The sequence below is a fragment of the Camponotus floridanus genome, unplaced genomic scaffold (genome assembly GCF_003227725.1).
Source record: "Camponotus floridanus strain SB8 unplaced genomic scaffold, Cflo_v7.5 scaffold10, whole genome shotgun sequence".
Classification (NCBI taxonomy): domain Eukaryota; kingdom Metazoa; phylum Arthropoda; class Insecta; order Hymenoptera; family Formicidae; genus Camponotus; species Camponotus floridanus.
Window position 1 is genome coordinate 2,154,541 of NW_020229215.1, and position 16,741 is coordinate 2,171,281.

The 16,741-nt window shown below is 36.5% G+C and overlaps 2 protein-coding genes across 15 annotated transcripts in view; one reads left to right on the forward strand and one right to left on the reverse strand.

Annotated features, from left to right (window-relative positions):
- LOC105249478 (E3 ubiquitin-protein ligase Rnf220) overlaps positions 1-4,327 on the forward strand; it is a 156,398-nt gene extending 152,071 nt beyond the window's left edge. For 5 of the 6 annotated variants that reach the window (XM_020027001.2, XM_025409279.1, XM_025409297.1 and 2 more), the window contains 4 exons: positions 640-910; positions 1,624-2,087; positions 3,407-3,481; positions 3,983-4,327. In XM_020027001.2, the coding sequence (XP_019882560.2) occupies positions 640-910; positions 1,624-2,087; positions 3,407-3,481; positions 3,983-4,054 (882 nt within the window). In that variant the 3' untranslated portion in view covers positions 4,055-4,327. Of the gene's footprint in view, positions 1-639; positions 911-1,623; positions 2,088-3,406; positions 3,482-3,891 lie in introns of all 6 variants that reach the window. The other variant, XM_025409294.1, reaches the window with a different exon arrangement.
- A 7,196-nt stretch (positions 4,328-11,523) lies between these two features.
- LOC105249451 (filamin-A) overlaps positions 11,524-16,741 on the reverse strand; it is a 50,663-nt gene continuing 45,445 nt past the window's right edge. For all 9 annotated transcript variants that reach the window (XM_011254928.3, XM_011254930.3, XM_011254927.3 and 6 more), the window contains 4 exons: positions 14,326-14,519; positions 12,656-13,097; positions 12,352-12,555; positions 11,524-12,127 (listed from right to left, as the gene is read on the reverse strand). In XM_011254928.3, the coding sequence (XP_011253230.2) occupies positions 11,943-12,127; positions 12,352-12,555; positions 12,656-13,097; positions 14,326-14,519 (1,025 nt within the window). In that variant the 3' untranslated portion in view covers positions 11,524-11,942. The remainder of the gene's footprint in view (positions 12,128-12,351; positions 12,556-12,655; positions 13,098-14,325; positions 14,520-16,741) is intronic.

Genomic DNA, 16,741 nt, shown 5'->3' on the forward strand with positions numbered 1-16,741 from the left:
ATGCGATTCGTCTATTATTCCGCGTCTTCAGTATTAAAATTATTAAATTTAAATTAAATTACATTTAAATCAAAGTTATTAAACATGCTTTTAACCAAGATTGTAGTTTCTTTGAAACACGAAAATCAATTAATATATGAGAGAGAGAGACAAATTTTAACGAATATAAAATTTAAATTATAAAATTAAAAATAATCATTATTTCAAATGATTATTATCGTACGTATAAGATTTTCACATTTCCAATTAATTATTAATAAACGAATCGATACATAACTTCTTTCCACATCTAAATTAAAAGAAAATTGATCCAGCAATTTAAATCATGTAGTCTAAGACAAGAAAAATTTGTCATTTTTCATAGATTAAATCTCAAGATTTTAAAAATAAAGATTACACTAATTGTATTCGAACTAGTGCAATCGAAACCTTGCATTAAGATTATATGAAAAAAATATTAGATTTTTTTATTCCAATTCTAGAGATATTTTAATTAAAATATTTGAGATATCAGAATAAGTTAAGATGCTTAATAGCATCTTGATGATATACCATCAATATAATCATATAATTAATCGTTTTTTTTATCCCATCGCTTGATATAATATATGCGCGTTGCTATTCCTTCTTTTTGTGCAGGCTAGAATACGCGTTAAGAATCGGAAGAGAAAAGCGGACGAGGCGTCCTGTCCGGTTTGCAACGAGAGATTATCTGGCACCCCGGAGGAATTGAATCAGCATGTCGATCGATGCTTGAATAAGCAGAACAATGGGAATCCGGCCGGGCAGAACACGAATCTCGACGAGGAGGAGGTCGACGTCGAGGGTGATGCCGAGACCTTCGAGGAATACGAATGGGCCGGTCAGAAAAGAGTGCGTGCCTCTTCTATGCTCGTCGGTGGATTCTCTGGTAAATTTACATTTATGGCGTTTAATTACGCGAATTTATTATATGTGCAGAGGCAAATATGTACATTGAATTTGCGATTATTAAGCACACATAATGTACAGTTCCATTTATTTAAATTATTTTTTTATTTATTTATTTAACTGAATATAGAACATTAAATACATGAAACTGTAAAATAAATATATATTCGATGATTATGAATTGTGCAATAGTTAGTATTTAATTTGCACTTTGACAGGAAAAAATATATCGTTCGAAATTAATATACAGCGTTATTTTAATAGAGAGGATTTGAATTTCTGTAACGAAAATTTGCCTCATTATCTGCGAATTTACAGATTTATTTAATAAAATTTTATCGACATCTTGACACATGTATGTCAAAAATAATTACTAAATTAAAATTAATATTAGATGTAATTTTTCAGAGTGTAACTTTCTTCATTTTATATCAAAATCTAAACTTAACATCAAACACACTTTATAAAAGAATTTAAAATTGCAATCAATTGAATATTGCATAAGACATATTTAATCTTTCTTTCAACGACACAACTCTTAACTTACGTAGGATATTACTTTTGTAGAGAGAAATTATTTCATTACATAATATGTATAAAACATATTATTACAGCCGATTACATAATCTTTTCTCAACTCTTTCGCGCAATTTCTCATCGACATGCTGAAAACCCGTTTTTTTCCTTTCGCAGCCGCAGGTCTCGCGACCTCCTCGAGCAACCGCTCCGGCGTCGGCGGCGGGGGTGGCAGCCACGAGGACGAGGACGTGGACCTCGTGGTCGACGGCGACGATGCCGCCGAGTTCGGGCCTGCTCAATATTCCGAGGCAGACGTGGTCGCGCCGCGAATCGACGGCACGCCTCGCGAACAGAAGGAACGGGACGCCCTTCGCGAAGCTGTCATCTCGCCGAACGCGCCGCATCCGCCGCAACAATTAACCCCGGATGCCGGACTGACGGCACAGGGCCTGGTCGAGGTGAAGCCGGAACCGGGCACCACGACTCCCGTCGCCCAGCAGAACGACCCCGACGAGGGTGCCTCCGGCGTGTCGCCCAGAAGAGACGGCGACACGCCGGTCATGGAGGCGCTTCGCGGCCGAATCCGCGAGCTCGAGGCCGAGATGCGCGGGCAACTCTTCAAGTGTCTCATCTGCATGGTAAGTTAATCAACAAACACTTAATTAATCTGCATAAAAACGAATAAGATGATTGTTTCTGAATTTTAAATGATTTATACCTCAAATTTTGTGTCTCTGGTTAATCGTGAGATATTTGAATGTTTAATTCGGAGCAGTAAACACACAAGAATCTCTATAAGAAGATAAATCGTGCAATATAAATATGTAATATTTAAAAAAAATTATAAATATTTTTTCAAAAATGCATGAGCATTAGAAGTGCACTTATAATGTCGCTCTAGATTTTCAAGACAAGAAAACAAAGTGTCAAATTAAAACATTTATTTTTCGTTAACTGAAATAATTTTAAGGAATAATTAAATATTGGAATATTAAATAAACATCACAAAATACATATAATATACAAGTGAAACAAATGTAACAATGAAAAATTGATTTTAGACTTCGAAAAACGATTATTGAACAGCCGCGTATAAAAATTGAATCAACTTTTGAACGCTAATGAAGCACACGGTTATAATCGAATCATCGTTATTAGATTATCTTTATAAATAACTAGTTGGTAAAGAATCAAATGAAACAAATATGAAAAATGGCTCGGAAAAACAGCGCGTTTATCATATTTTATATCATTTTTTATGTCCTTGTAATATTGCATTATGCGCATTATTTTGTCGCGTTTTATCCGGTACCTGGTAACGCGTGTTTCGCGACTCGTAAATAATTGTAACGTGATATAAAACCGGCGCATAAAATTTGACCGCGTTTCGGTGGCGGCCTGAAATATTTAAATCGCCGAATAAATTATTCCTTAATGTCGTATGAATTAACGAAGTAGCGAAGGAGCATTACGTGTAATATCACCGCCGAGTGTTTTCATCGTCCGGGACGCGATATTACCTGTATCCCCTGATTCGCTGCACTTCGTTAGGTAGGTTCGCGATCGCACGAAATAACTCGTCACGCGAGATAAGACGGTGATCTTGGCAGCGATGGTAATAAAACGTTCGAGTATATCGATCAGCTGGTTGTCGTTATCTTGCGTCAATATAGGTAAATGACAAACGTACTTTCAATCCTGGAAGGAATGCCGCTTACGTAACGACCCCTAGCAATAATCCTTTTAATTCATCTCACGATGGGACACGTCTCAGCTAAAGGTTCGACTCGACTCGCGATCATTATAAATCTATTTAATTTATTTTACCTTGTTCATTATCGCTCCTGTTGCGTCTTCGTCGCCTTCGCTTCGTGAGAAGTCGAACCGGATTGAAGTATTATACGTCGGTTCGACTCCGTTTTTAATCTAATGAGATACTAAACTCTCTCAATTGCAGGAACAATACAAGAAACCAGTCACTTCGGTGTGCTGTTGGCATGTGCATTGCGAGGAATGCTGGTTACACACGCTGGTAGGTCTATTTTCTCTTTATAATGGTGTACTAAATTCTCCAGATTATTTTTTACGTGTATTTCAAGAGGATTTAATTTAATTCTTCAAGAAAAGATTTAACTTAATCGTTTTGAAATATATTTTGAAAAATATTTTAGAGAATTTTCCACGAAAAAGGAGACTTTTAAATAAAAAATATCTTGGATTTGCAGATTATTTTCGCAAAATATCTAAATCAGTCGAGTTTAATATTTTCTGTATTATTGCACTCAAATGATCATAATTAAGATTAAATTCTAAATCTAATTCTCTTTCACAATTATTTGAATTTTATTATTAATCAATTATTTTATTAATTTATTATTAATCAATAAAATTTATTTAAATTAATATATCAATAAAATTATCAGCATCTTTCTTTATTTTCAGAATTATCTGCCTAAATAAATAAACATTTGAACGGTCAGATGATGATTCCAGTCTTGAAATCGCGAAATGAGATTTCTTACTGTTGTTGCAGGGCGCAAAAAAACTCTGTCCACAATGCAACATGATAACATCGCCGTCTGATCTGCGGCGCATCTTTATGTGAATGAATCAGCTCGACATCCCCATGAAGAATCCATGATTCAGCCGGGATTCTCGGGCAATGTTATCAGCGAGCGCGTCTCGCTCCTGTAAATACCTGTATATTTCTTTGCGTTACGTAAATTAACTCTTTAGAATTAATATGTACGTTTACGCATCATAGAGCTAGTAAATTAACTTCGTTAGTTCTTAACAATCGTCAATCGAACGTCGCTCTAGGATCATTCGACACAGTTTTGTGCATCAATCATCAATAAAAACAGCTATCGCAGTCATATTCATTCGCAAATTTCAAATGCGTCTTCCTTCTTTCCGAAAAGTTGTGAGGTTTGCGTTCATTTTTACATCCGTTTTCCTTCCGTCAAGTCGCGATTATGAACAATTTCTTATCTCATAATTCAACGATGCATAATTTGTTTTTGACGATTTTTATGACGGTACATAATTTGTTCTTGACGACGTCAAAATGAGATATTATAATTCTGTTTTGATAATAACTTTTTAATTTTGGCCTTTTTGATACTGGAAACACTTTTGCGACAATGACTCTTGCTATGTTTTCACACAACATACGTTACAATCACGAATATATTAAAAATAATTCCTTACAAATGTAATTAATAATTCTTTGAGCGTCAGCAATTGCATCACATTGTATTATAAACTTCACGTGTACACCTGAATTAATGAATCCAATTGTCATTGTTTGTTAATCACGTGGTAAAAGCGATATATCGATCTTCATCGACGAAAGTTGCGCGCGTCGTACACTCTACGATATCTTCGTTTCACAAGCGAGATTTTACAGATTCTTAAGATTACGCGAAAGGACGACGCGAAAGGAAGCCGATCGCTATTATTTATAATTTTTCGTTGTGACTTGAATGTATGTTTTGGTAAAATGTTTACGTAATCAAATTTTCTTTTGAGCGATCGGCCTTTGACGCGTCGGCCGTTCGGTATAATTACCGAAACTTTTAGATCATCGCCAAACCAGTCTCTCGCGATGCACCAGCGAATTAATGTAAATACACTAATCGGATCAAGAGGAGAAAAGTAAGTCCCCCGATCGCTGTTCTGTAATCGAAATAAACGATCATGGAATGTACTATGCGTTGCGTTTGTCACGAATTATTTCTTCTCCCTGATCAAATATCAACGATCCAAATATTCTCTTCGTAGAAGAAGACTCGGCAGGTACGTGCCAAATAATATTTAATATTATCTCTTGCCAAACGTTATATTTCTCATTTTAAATATATCAAGAATAAATATTCTAACGAAGAAAAAGAAGAGGAACATTTTATTGCAATATTTTCTTGCATAAAAAATGAAAACGCAAATTAATGCTGACTTCGATAAAGTATATACATAATTTTTTTTCTAAAAATTATTTTTCTAAAACAACAATTATGTATATTTTTCTAAAATAGATAAAGATATACAAAAACGTGATAATATCTAAAGTCTTTTTAGTAAATTTTATTAATTGCCTAACGCCGTATTTAAGGACTCTCATTTGGACAGACAAATCTTCCAAAATAGGAGAACTAAGTATAACTTTTAATATAGATAATGCTATTGTGAAGCGAGATAACCAGAAAGACTTAATCTTTCAAGTTTATCCTTGAATCTCGAATAAAAAAAATTCAACTGCATCGATATATTTGTCTACAGTTGAAAGAAAATCGTACGATCTCTTAAAAAAAAAAACGCATTATGCGCGAGTTTTGCAAATGTCTAGCGTTTAATTTCCGCTTCTTATCTCCGCGCTACCGCCCTGAAGAAACGCTCTGATTAAAGCGGAAGCGGGACCGGCGAGAAGAAGGGTCACAGGGAGAGCGAGGAGAGGTCATCGCGCGGAGGTGGAAAAAGGGTCACGCAAAATGGCGCGTCGGGTTTACGAGCTACGGTAATAGGCGGCGGAAGTGGAGGTGGCGAAGACGGAAGTGGAGGAGGTAGCCGCCGGCGGTGAAAGTGGCGGCGAAGGTGGAGCTCGACATTGCGCTCCGTATGGATCTGCGGCGGTCACGGGAGGGGAAGGGAAAGAGTGCAGTCGGGGGGATGCATTTGGGGCGCAAGGGGACGACGACAAGTCGTTCGACAAGATGGTGGCTCGGTATGCGAGCGCAACTCCTCACCGCAAAAAGAGGGTGTCTATGGAGTCGTCCTCTCTTACTTCGTCTAGAGATCGTTTCGCTTTAGATAAATGACATGTCATAATCGAGGGGAAAGAGAGGAGGGAAGATGTGTCTATAATATTTATAATTATCGAACAATTTTAAAATTTAAGCTTGCTAGTCGTGAACATTACAATAGTTAGGAAGCTACTCCTCTTATTTTGTTAGAAGTGCTTTTACTGAAAATATTAAATAAATAAAAATAAATGGAAAAATATAATAATCTTTCAGACATTATATATGACGAACTTAATTATTGGATTTTATTCTTCAAAGCAACGTTCATTATTCGATTGCCTTAGATGAATAAATTGATGATGGTATTCCTAATGAATCACTGAATAACGCTAAACTGATGATGGTGAATAATCTTTACATTCTCTGTTACACGTTAATAATCCTTATATTGCGCTTTTGCCACTCATTTCAATGTTTCTTAATGATGTTTTCCAGCTTCGCTCCAATTCCTACGCTCCAGTTCTATCATTATCATTAATCTAATCATATTCGCGCCTGTTGGATCGGCCGTTTCGAGATCCAACCGATATCACGTTTTCCATTTAGCACTTTTACCAGCCACTTCAGGTTACCTCCTATCGTAAACGTGTTCTGAAGAAGGTGAACTGCAGAAAAATCTAGCTGGCGGGTTCACCGGTAAGAGATAGTCGATGAAGGAAAATGTCAGAGTCGCTCCCGGAGGTGGATGGCGGCGGTGGGAATGGAAAAAAGGAAAGAAAGAGAGAGATGAAGCAAGGCGCGGTTGCGGAAAAGTTCCGGGAAATCCGGTCCAACGACATACCTCCCGAAAGATGGGCTCGTAGGTGGAAACGGTGAAAGCTCCGCCTCCCTCTATCCTATTTTCCATCGTGCCGCGACGCATTTTCCTACTTCACGCGCGAATTCACGCACAAGAAGCTCGGCCAGCTCGTTTCCCCGCAGTCAATCCTGCGGAATGCCACGAGGGAGAGAGAAAGAGACACTTTCTCTCCCCTTCTCTTCCGTCCCTTTCTGAGTCATTGAACTCTATTCCATTCCGCTGCATAGAAATGAAAACGCTCAGCGTACCACCAAACTGTCGGCGATACTTTGTAGCGAATGGAGGAAGAAGCAATGTTATTGTAAGATGTGAACCGATGGGAAAACATGGATGAGATAACCGATTATAATAATGGTGGATAAGGGAGAAAATATAAAATGCGCAAACAACCATTCGAAAGATGTCTAAATGTTTAAAGGAAGCCCTTTCGAAGAGATATCCTGGAAAAATGGTACTTTTTTTAGACTTTAAGTTTGTTAGAATCTTTTTGACCAAGAAGAAGGTTTTCATGACTGACAGCTTATTTTTTTTTTAAATTGTAATATGTAATATATAAAAGGCATCTACCAATATTAATTATAAAATAGCTCATTGAATATTGAACATTGCATGTATTCCTTTCTCCCTTGTTTTCAAACGGTATTTTCGTATTCTTCCAAAATTTCGCGTCCTTCCTTAATAAATTATATTTGTAAAGAATAGATTTTTGGATTAACCATGGCAATAATCGAATATAAAAAAGAATGAAATAAAGGAAATTAAAGTTTTCTCTTGCTACTTGGGGGATGCGATATATCTTAAATTAAGTCTCTAAAATAATCTATACAACTTGCACTACTGATTTTGTCGACAAACAAATTTACATTATATTTTGAGGTTTAAAAAAATATCAAAATAATTATAGAATATCTTCTATTAATTGCAGTTTGATGCTTGATAACAAACTATCGAATAGCAATTATATTACATGATCTCCCGACAACGTAAATTTGGGTAAAATTGCTCAGACCTTAAGTAAAGATGTACTTTTTGGTACTTTTGTCTAAAATTTATTCATCTAAGGCAATCGAATAATGAACGTTGCTTTGAAGAATAAAATTCAATAATTAAGTTCGTCATATATAATGTCTGAAAGATTATTATATTTTTTCCATTTATTTTTATTTATTTAATATTTTCAGTAAAAGCAGTTCTAACAAAATAAGAGGAGTAGCTTCCTAACTATTGTAATGTTCACGACTAGCAGTTAAATTTTAAAATTATTCGATGATTATAAATATTATAATCACATCTTCCCTCCTCTCTTTCTCCTCGATTATGATACGTCATTTATCTAAAGCGAAACAATCTCTAGACGAAAAGAGGACGCCCTTCTGAAGGATCGAGACCCTAAGCCTGGGCATCTACTGACGGAAAATCCGTCATTGATCGATGGGATCGTATTCAAGATTATATCGGGCAATCATGATCACGTCGATGATGACATCGAGTCGAGCCATGCCACTTGAGATACTTGGCGCCGGATGCCAGCTCGACTCGTGCACACGTGGCAGCCGTCCGGAAGCGTCTGGCTGCACCCGCGGCGTCGTCGGTCCCCCCGGTGGAGGCTGATCGGGGCGTGTTTTTCCCTCGACGAGTCCCGCGGGCGGAAGGGATGACTCCGGCGTCGGCAACACGGCGCAAGTCGGCATCCGCTTCCGACGCCTGCGGACTCGGCCGGCATCGCGCGCGTTGCCGCCTACCGTCCCGACAAAGGGGGGACAGACCGCGTCTGAGAGGCCTTCCCGTCCTCGCCGCTCGTTCCTCTCGCCGCGCGGCACCTTTGGCGGGCGTCGCCGCCAAAGCCGGGCGAGCTCCAGGTGCGCGTTCCACTCTCGCGGCGTCTTCGCCGCGTCGCGTCGTTCCATCTCGCCCGCTCGAGCCCCTCCACCTCCTCGACGCTCTCTCCCTCCAACACTCGCGCGTTCGTTTCTTTCTCTTTTCTTTTTCCTCCTTCTTCTCTCTTCTTTTTTTATTTATTTTTACGCCACGCTCCGTCTCTGTTTATGAATTCTCTCCAGAGAGAGTGGAGAGGAGCACGCGCAAACGCGTGCACGGATTGAGAACGAGAAACGCGCAGTCGACCGAATATTTTTGCGCACAGGTCAGGAAAGTTTGCCAAATTCGATTTCCGCTTACGTGAGATAATCGGAGGCGATAAGAGACGATGAGGCGCTAACTGCTGCGTCTATAACGTTAGCGGTACTGCTTGAGGAGAATTATTTCATTTATATTTAGCTATGTAATTATTTTATAAAAAGTACAAATAAATGAATAATTAATCTTTTTCATTATTCTCATTCGCTGATATGTTTTCTTTGATTTAAACCCGATTTATAAACATGAATTAAAGAAAGAGTAGAGATTTATCAAATTATGTGAATATCTCTCTTTTTGCTTCAATTTTTTAAAAGATTAATTATTATCATATGACGATAGCTATTTTTATATAATTTTTACTCACTTAATTTTTATAAGTGAATTTTATTAATTTGAAAAGCCTGCAATCCAGAATCTTAACAAGATCTTGTCGTGATCTTCTGACAGAATCACATAGAGAACAAAAGAAAAACATTTTTATATTAAAAATAAATTAATTATCAATTAAATTTTTAAAATACCTGTCAAATTTTATCTTGTTTATAATCTCTCTCCTTCTTCCTCATTCTTCTCCCTTTTTCTTATTTTTAATAAATAAAAACGAATAAAAATATGTATATTATGAGACTATAAAATTGGATTTAAAAGAAAGAACAATATTAATATTATATGTTATATAATATTGAGTATTATTAATATAATATTGTTATATAATATTATATATTATATAATATTGAGAAACTGGAAACATTTTTTATAAAAAATCTTTTTGATTCATATAATATGCAAATATGATTAAAAATCATAATTCTACGTTTACTCCAAAAAGAAATTACGCTGGTTATTTGCATATTTTCTTACAAGTTTCAAAGCAATTGAGATACAAAAATCATATTTACATAGAAACAGATCTTATCTCTTCTCAAGCTTTCCATTACAAAGATAGTTAAATGCGTGCAATTATGTACTCACCGATAAAGATGTCGCAGGTAAAGTGAACGCCGACGAATTAATTAATGCCGTTGTAAATGCGCAGCTGTGACGTTATTCATGGTCTACAGGTGCAACACGGATGACGACAAGTTACCTGCAGTGCACTTCCTGTTGTATGCAAATGCATTTGGTGGAAGTTGTCTCAACACATTAATTTTCGATATGACACTGACAATTGTAAGCGCTTTCGTCGCGCTTGCAAGGACTGTCTTCGTTCATAAATGCGCAATATTAATTATTCGCGAGAGGTGCGACCAAGTTGCGATTACATTGTACTTATTCGTCGGCGTTCACTTTATCTTATTATCTTAATATGCGATATATACAATAAGCTACGAGGACGAAAAAGAATATAACTTACGCTAAATTGCATGAGAATGCCTCGAAATAATGTAATATTAATGAGAGAAACGCGCGCGCGGAAGTACGCGACCTGATGGTTTCATAAGACAATTCTATAAAAAGTTGAGCTAATATTATATGAAAAAGAAGATGTTCATTTTTAGAAAAATACACTACGTTATATGTAAAATACTGGTAAAAACAATGGTAAAAAAAATATTGTCTGACGAAATATAATCATTTTAATTATTTAATATATATCATTTTTTCTTGTCATACATATACATATGCAAATTTATCTTTTATTCATATATTGTGATTTAAAAAAATATAATTATATATCGAGTTATACATAAGCAACACAACATATTCAAAAATTGGCAAATATTAATCTATAGTTTCATACAGTGCGTTTTTTAATTTTTATTCAATTGACGATTAAGAGTAACACACGCATCGAACAAGCAAATTTTTTAGAGAAAGAAAGAATTTTTCTTAATTTTAGAAAGAGTTCAAATGTTTAAATTATAAAATTATCAAATTTTCTATTTCTATTTTTCATGTAAAAATTCCTTTTCTAAAATTGGTGTTTTGTTTAGTTTCAAATCTACATTATGCTATATTATAAACAAAAATCTAATTTTATCACGCATTGTGCAATGCATGTCATTCTCATGATCGAGAAAGCTGCTAAGGATGGTGTGAACGAAGAATTCATATAATATATAATAAATATATTATTTATTTAATTTCTATATTATTATTATAATAATATTCAATTGCAGTATATTTAATCTATTTACTTAGTAATCGATGATATATAACATAATGTAATGTAATCAGAATCTGACGTGGATGTGAGGCATGACTGCGTCTTTGCGTGGCTTTTGTACGTGTCTTTGCATGTGTACGTGCATGTCATACATGTATTCTGTAAATGTATTTGCATCTAATCAAAGGCACAATTGGTGTTTTTGAACGAACGAGTAATTGACCTACGTATTTTTTTATCGTCGTATTAACTGTCGTCGCTTCTATTCGCGGCTCTACTGTCTCTCAACAAGAATTGTCAATTCTAAGATGTCAAAATTATCCTCAGGTCCATGAATGGATGAGCGAATAAACTATGTCGATAACAAGTCATATCGCAATTTTATCGTCAATAGTTGTGTCCTAAATACAACTGCTGCTTTAAAAATCGAGCAATGCCGCGTTTCGACGTAAACTATTTTCAGATGGATCTTAATTCGCCAGTAATTTTCAAATTGAATTACGAATACGTCGGAAGTCTAGACACTTAATTCGTTTCTATTTTGGCGAAGTTTGATGCAAATTCCAAGACTTCAATTTACGTCGAGACGAAGCATAGCTCTTCTGCTTGCGTCGCTGCGGCTGCAGACGATTTAGATGTTGGATTCGGCTTAAACTTCGACCTTGTAGGGTGAGCCGGGGATGTGATCGTCGCCCCATTTGACGATCACGATGTATTCGCCCCGTTCGCGCACCAGGTAACTAACGTTGTAGTTATTGCGACCTGTGTGCTTCACGAATACCTCCTCGCATGGTCCTTTGGGTCCATAGACGCCCACGTAGAGAATATTGTTACCTACAATAACGACATCGATTGACGCGCTAGACAATATACAATTTTCTAAGTGATAATAAAAACCATATAAAATTAATTAACTCTTCATGCTACAAATATATTAAAAGTATTTCTTTGGATGAGAAGATATAAATGGGTCGCTTTTTTAATTATAAAAAATAAATTTTTAGATGTCTAAATAAGTTGATATAATAAATATACACAATTCTGATAATAGAACGTACCAGCATCTCCTGCGCTTACGGTGAACTGATTTTGTTTTCCTAAATAGGCCTTCTTGAGACCCATGCCTTTGCTCGTCACCTTACTAGCGTCTGATTTGAATAACGGTAATACCGGGCCAACATTCTTAGATTTCGATATCTTTTGCACGGTCTCGACGACGATCGAACTCGTCTCTTGCGCGCCTCTCTCCGCCAAATCCGCACCTGGAATAAATTATATTTATTACCTTCTATTATCCTGTACGCAGTTTTATTGAACAATATAACTCGTACACGTTAGAACACATTTATTAAGGGTACGCACCTGTGCAAGGAACCTTGTACGGCGAGCCCACGATGTGGTAGCCGTTATATTTGATGCTGATGTAGTAATCGCCCGGTACCAAAGGTGTGTACCTGACCTTGTAGCCCTCCTCGACCTCGGTACAGTCCATGGCGACCTTGCTAGGTCCATCCACGGTGACACCCAATGCACCGCTGCCTGCGTTACAGGTGTCGATGATGAAATCGGTCTTCTGTCCAGTCTTGATCTCCTTCAAACCGTTTCCGTAAGCGTGCAATGCCGCCGGATCAGCGTCTACCTTACCGACCTTGATACGGTAAGGGCTGCCCGTTATGTGCACTCCGTTGAATTTGAGGTGAATTTGATGGATTCCGTTCTCTGTCGGCATGAATCTCACCGAGTACGTGTCCGCGTCGATGCTCTGGATGAAACAATCGTCCTGGATACCGCTCGGCGACACGATCTGAAAGGGTAACGAATCGATTAATGGGACTCGCAAGGTCAACCTTTAGCTGGACATTTCCTAGCTAAAGGTACGATATCGACTTTCAAGTAATATCTAGAATAAAAATATAGTTTCTTTCTTGTGAATTTTTACATATTATAATAAAATAGACTATTATTTAATTTATTATCTTAAAATATAATTTTGATACTTAAATTTCATTCTCTTCATGAAATCTTCATTATTTTTCTTGTCTAACATTAAAACATTTGCTTCTTTACTCTGATGCAATTTAAACGTTTTACGATTCATTAAAAATTGATAGTATATAATTTTGCAAGATCCAATGCTTTTAAAATAAAATTACTCGACCTAAAAACCAAGATACAGAGAATAAAACATGGCTACTTTCAAATAAACAAGCGACTTAAATCATTACAAAGTCATAAGGTAACAGAGACGCTTTATCGAGAATAAACAAATATAATCATAAACAAAATATAATTTCTTTTTTAAATTTTCACGTATCGTAATAAAAAAAGATTATATTATTTAATAATATCTTAAGGTATATGTCTCATAAAGTACATTCTTCTTGACTCTGATACAATTTAAGCGTTTTATGATTCATTAAAATTAAATATAATTCTGCAAGATATAATTATCCAATGTTTTTAAAATAAAATGAATGGACCTTAAAAAATCAGAATAAGAAGGATAAAACATTATAAAAAAAGGATTATATTATTTAATAATATCTTAACTTATTAAAAAAGATTATATTATTTAATAATATCTTAAGATATATGTCTCATATCATAAAATATATTCTTCTTGACTCTGATACAATTGAAGCGTTTTATGATTCATTAAAATTAGATATAATTCTATAAGATCCAATGTTTTCGAAATAAAATGACTGGACTTTCAAAAAACCAGAAGGATAAAATATTGCTACTTTCAATAAACATACTTGAGAGAGAGACCGTTACAAAGACGTGAGAGGGAGACGCTACTCTATGTCGAAATCATCCTCGATGTGACTCATTCAGCTATGTACACGATAAAAATATTCGCGATTCCACCTACGTGGCAGCGTCATTTCACAAGCGCGCGAGTTATTTACGGCACTCCTCTCCTCTATTTCGCAAGGAGATTTATCGCGAAGAGTCACGCTGGTTCGCGGATGTTACGGCACCTCGAATTACGCTCGTTACCAGCGCGGAACAAGGGCCGATGTATTCACCTTTCCATCCAGTTCACCCTTGGCACCGTTCTTGCGCACCAGAAACGTGTACGGTTTGTCGGGCTGCACTCCGCTGTCCGGGAATTGCGCGATTTCGAGCTTGTGCGCGTCGCCCATCGCCGGTGAGATGTAAACCTTGTGCGGGGAATCAGGAATGTGTTGATCGTTGAACTTGATTCCCACCCTGTATTCGCCTGAAAGCAAGCGACACGGTAAATTAATTAATTAATTTAATCATATAAATATGATATGTACTATTAGCATAGATGTATAATAGAATTAATTATATACAAATTAATAGAATTAATTATATACAAATTAATAGAATTAATTATATACAAATTAATAGAATTAATTATATACAAATTATATATAAGAATCATTGTAATAATAATCATAATTAAAATAATATATATCTAAAAAATATTAACATATATAAAGAAGAGAGAAGGTGGCGGAACTTTATATTTATAATTTAAATTTATTAATTAATTTAATAATTTTGTTATAATTTCGCTCTTAACATTAAATTAAATGAAATTAAATTTTAATATCCAAGAAATATAATTTTTGTGGGAAAATTTGATGTAACAAATATATGATGAGAAATAAAATAAATTAAGATCGCAGATCAAATAAACTGTTTCTTATAAAATTAATATTTACATAAATTGAAGTGTACAATTTTTTTTTTCAAATTATTTTTGAGTGAAGCGCGGTAATTGAATAAATCACGGAAGAGCTTGAGAGATAAAGTGTATTTCCTTAATTATTTTGATGACGCTCGAGGACACTCGCTCAAAGATCGAACTAACCCTCGTCCTCCTGAAATTCTTGCGGCTCGTTTCCTCGCAGGACGATTTGCGTGGTGGCTGTGAAGGTAGCCATTGACCCCGAATTTATGTCACCGATTTCGCCGGAAGTAAAGATCCAACGTCAAGGGAAGCTCGACGGGCGAAAATAGGAAAGGATGAAGAACTCGAGGATAGAGCCAGAAGGATTCGATCGGGGAGCGGAGGGGGGGAGGGGAGATCGACAAAGAAGGGCGCGAAAAGAAGAAAAGACAGGGGAGAAGAGGAAGTAAAAGGAAGGAAGAGAGAGAAAGAGACGAACAATCGCAGCTGCAACCGAAGGTTGGTCGCGTACCACTACTTTTCCACGGCGCGATCCTGATCTCGATTCGTCCGCGAGCTTTCTCCCTCTCCCCCTTTCATTCCCCGTACCCCCGTGTTTCTGTTTTCGCGCCCCTATGCCCCCTCCGATGATCGCCCCACCGCGTCGCGGTCCGCTCTCCCGCGGGGCCCAAATATAACCATCGCGCGTTAATCCGCGTCCAGCCGCGAGTGGCCAACCGAGGCCAAAATATGGATCCACCTTAACAAATATAGACGGCGATATTTCGGGATCGGAACCGAGAGAGCTGGATGATCAACGAGACGGAAGGGAGGGTTGAGGCAGGGAGAACATGGAACGATGACGGATCAACGAGCGGTCGAGCCGGATTCATTAACACTTTGCGGACGGCCGACGTTGATCTACGTCCCCGCGACCATGGTGTAAACGTAAATCCGACCGCGCATAAATACACGGTGTCCCATCGACCAACGAAGGCTGTTTCAATAGCGACTTCCCGACGAACGAATCTATAGTGTCGAAAATTTGCGAAAATCTTGTGCAAATATTTAACGAAGCTCTGAGAATCTTCTAATACACTCTTATCCAGGACAGATTAGAGATAAAATTAATATATTAATATTATATATATTAATTAATACAAAAAGAAGTCATATTTTTCAATCACACGTTACGTATTAAATTTTACAGAAATTTTAAAAAAATATAATATTATTGACTTCGAAATTCATACAACAATATAATGTTAGGAAAGACATAAAAAAATATATTGATCTCAGAAAATATCAGAGATCGTCAAAATAATGCTTGCTTTTTGCATCTAGAAGTTATCGAAAATATCTAGACATTATGGAAAATACAAAATATAAATTGAAAATATAAAATTATTGAACATGTAAAGCGACGTTTTGTTTCATCCTAGTGAAATATTGGATGTGATTTAGCTGCATGAGTAAATTCGCGTAAAATTAAAGCCAACAAGCGTCCACATTGTGGATGATTTAACTCGCGCGAGTATCATTGGCGATCCACAGAATTTGCGTGGATAATTTTGGATGAGCTTTCGCAAGTCACTCGAAAGGCGAGTCGCAATTGATTATATACATGCTGCGAATAATCCATCGCGATACAAAGTGTGCGCGTGATAAATCGCCAGACGATCCGTCTTGTAGTAAAATTATTTCAACGAACGAGTCTCTTAAGGGACGCAGCGTTATTTTCTCAAAGTACAAATGATTTTGGGCAACTAATGGCAAGCAAGAATAGTATATTAACTTTGGCG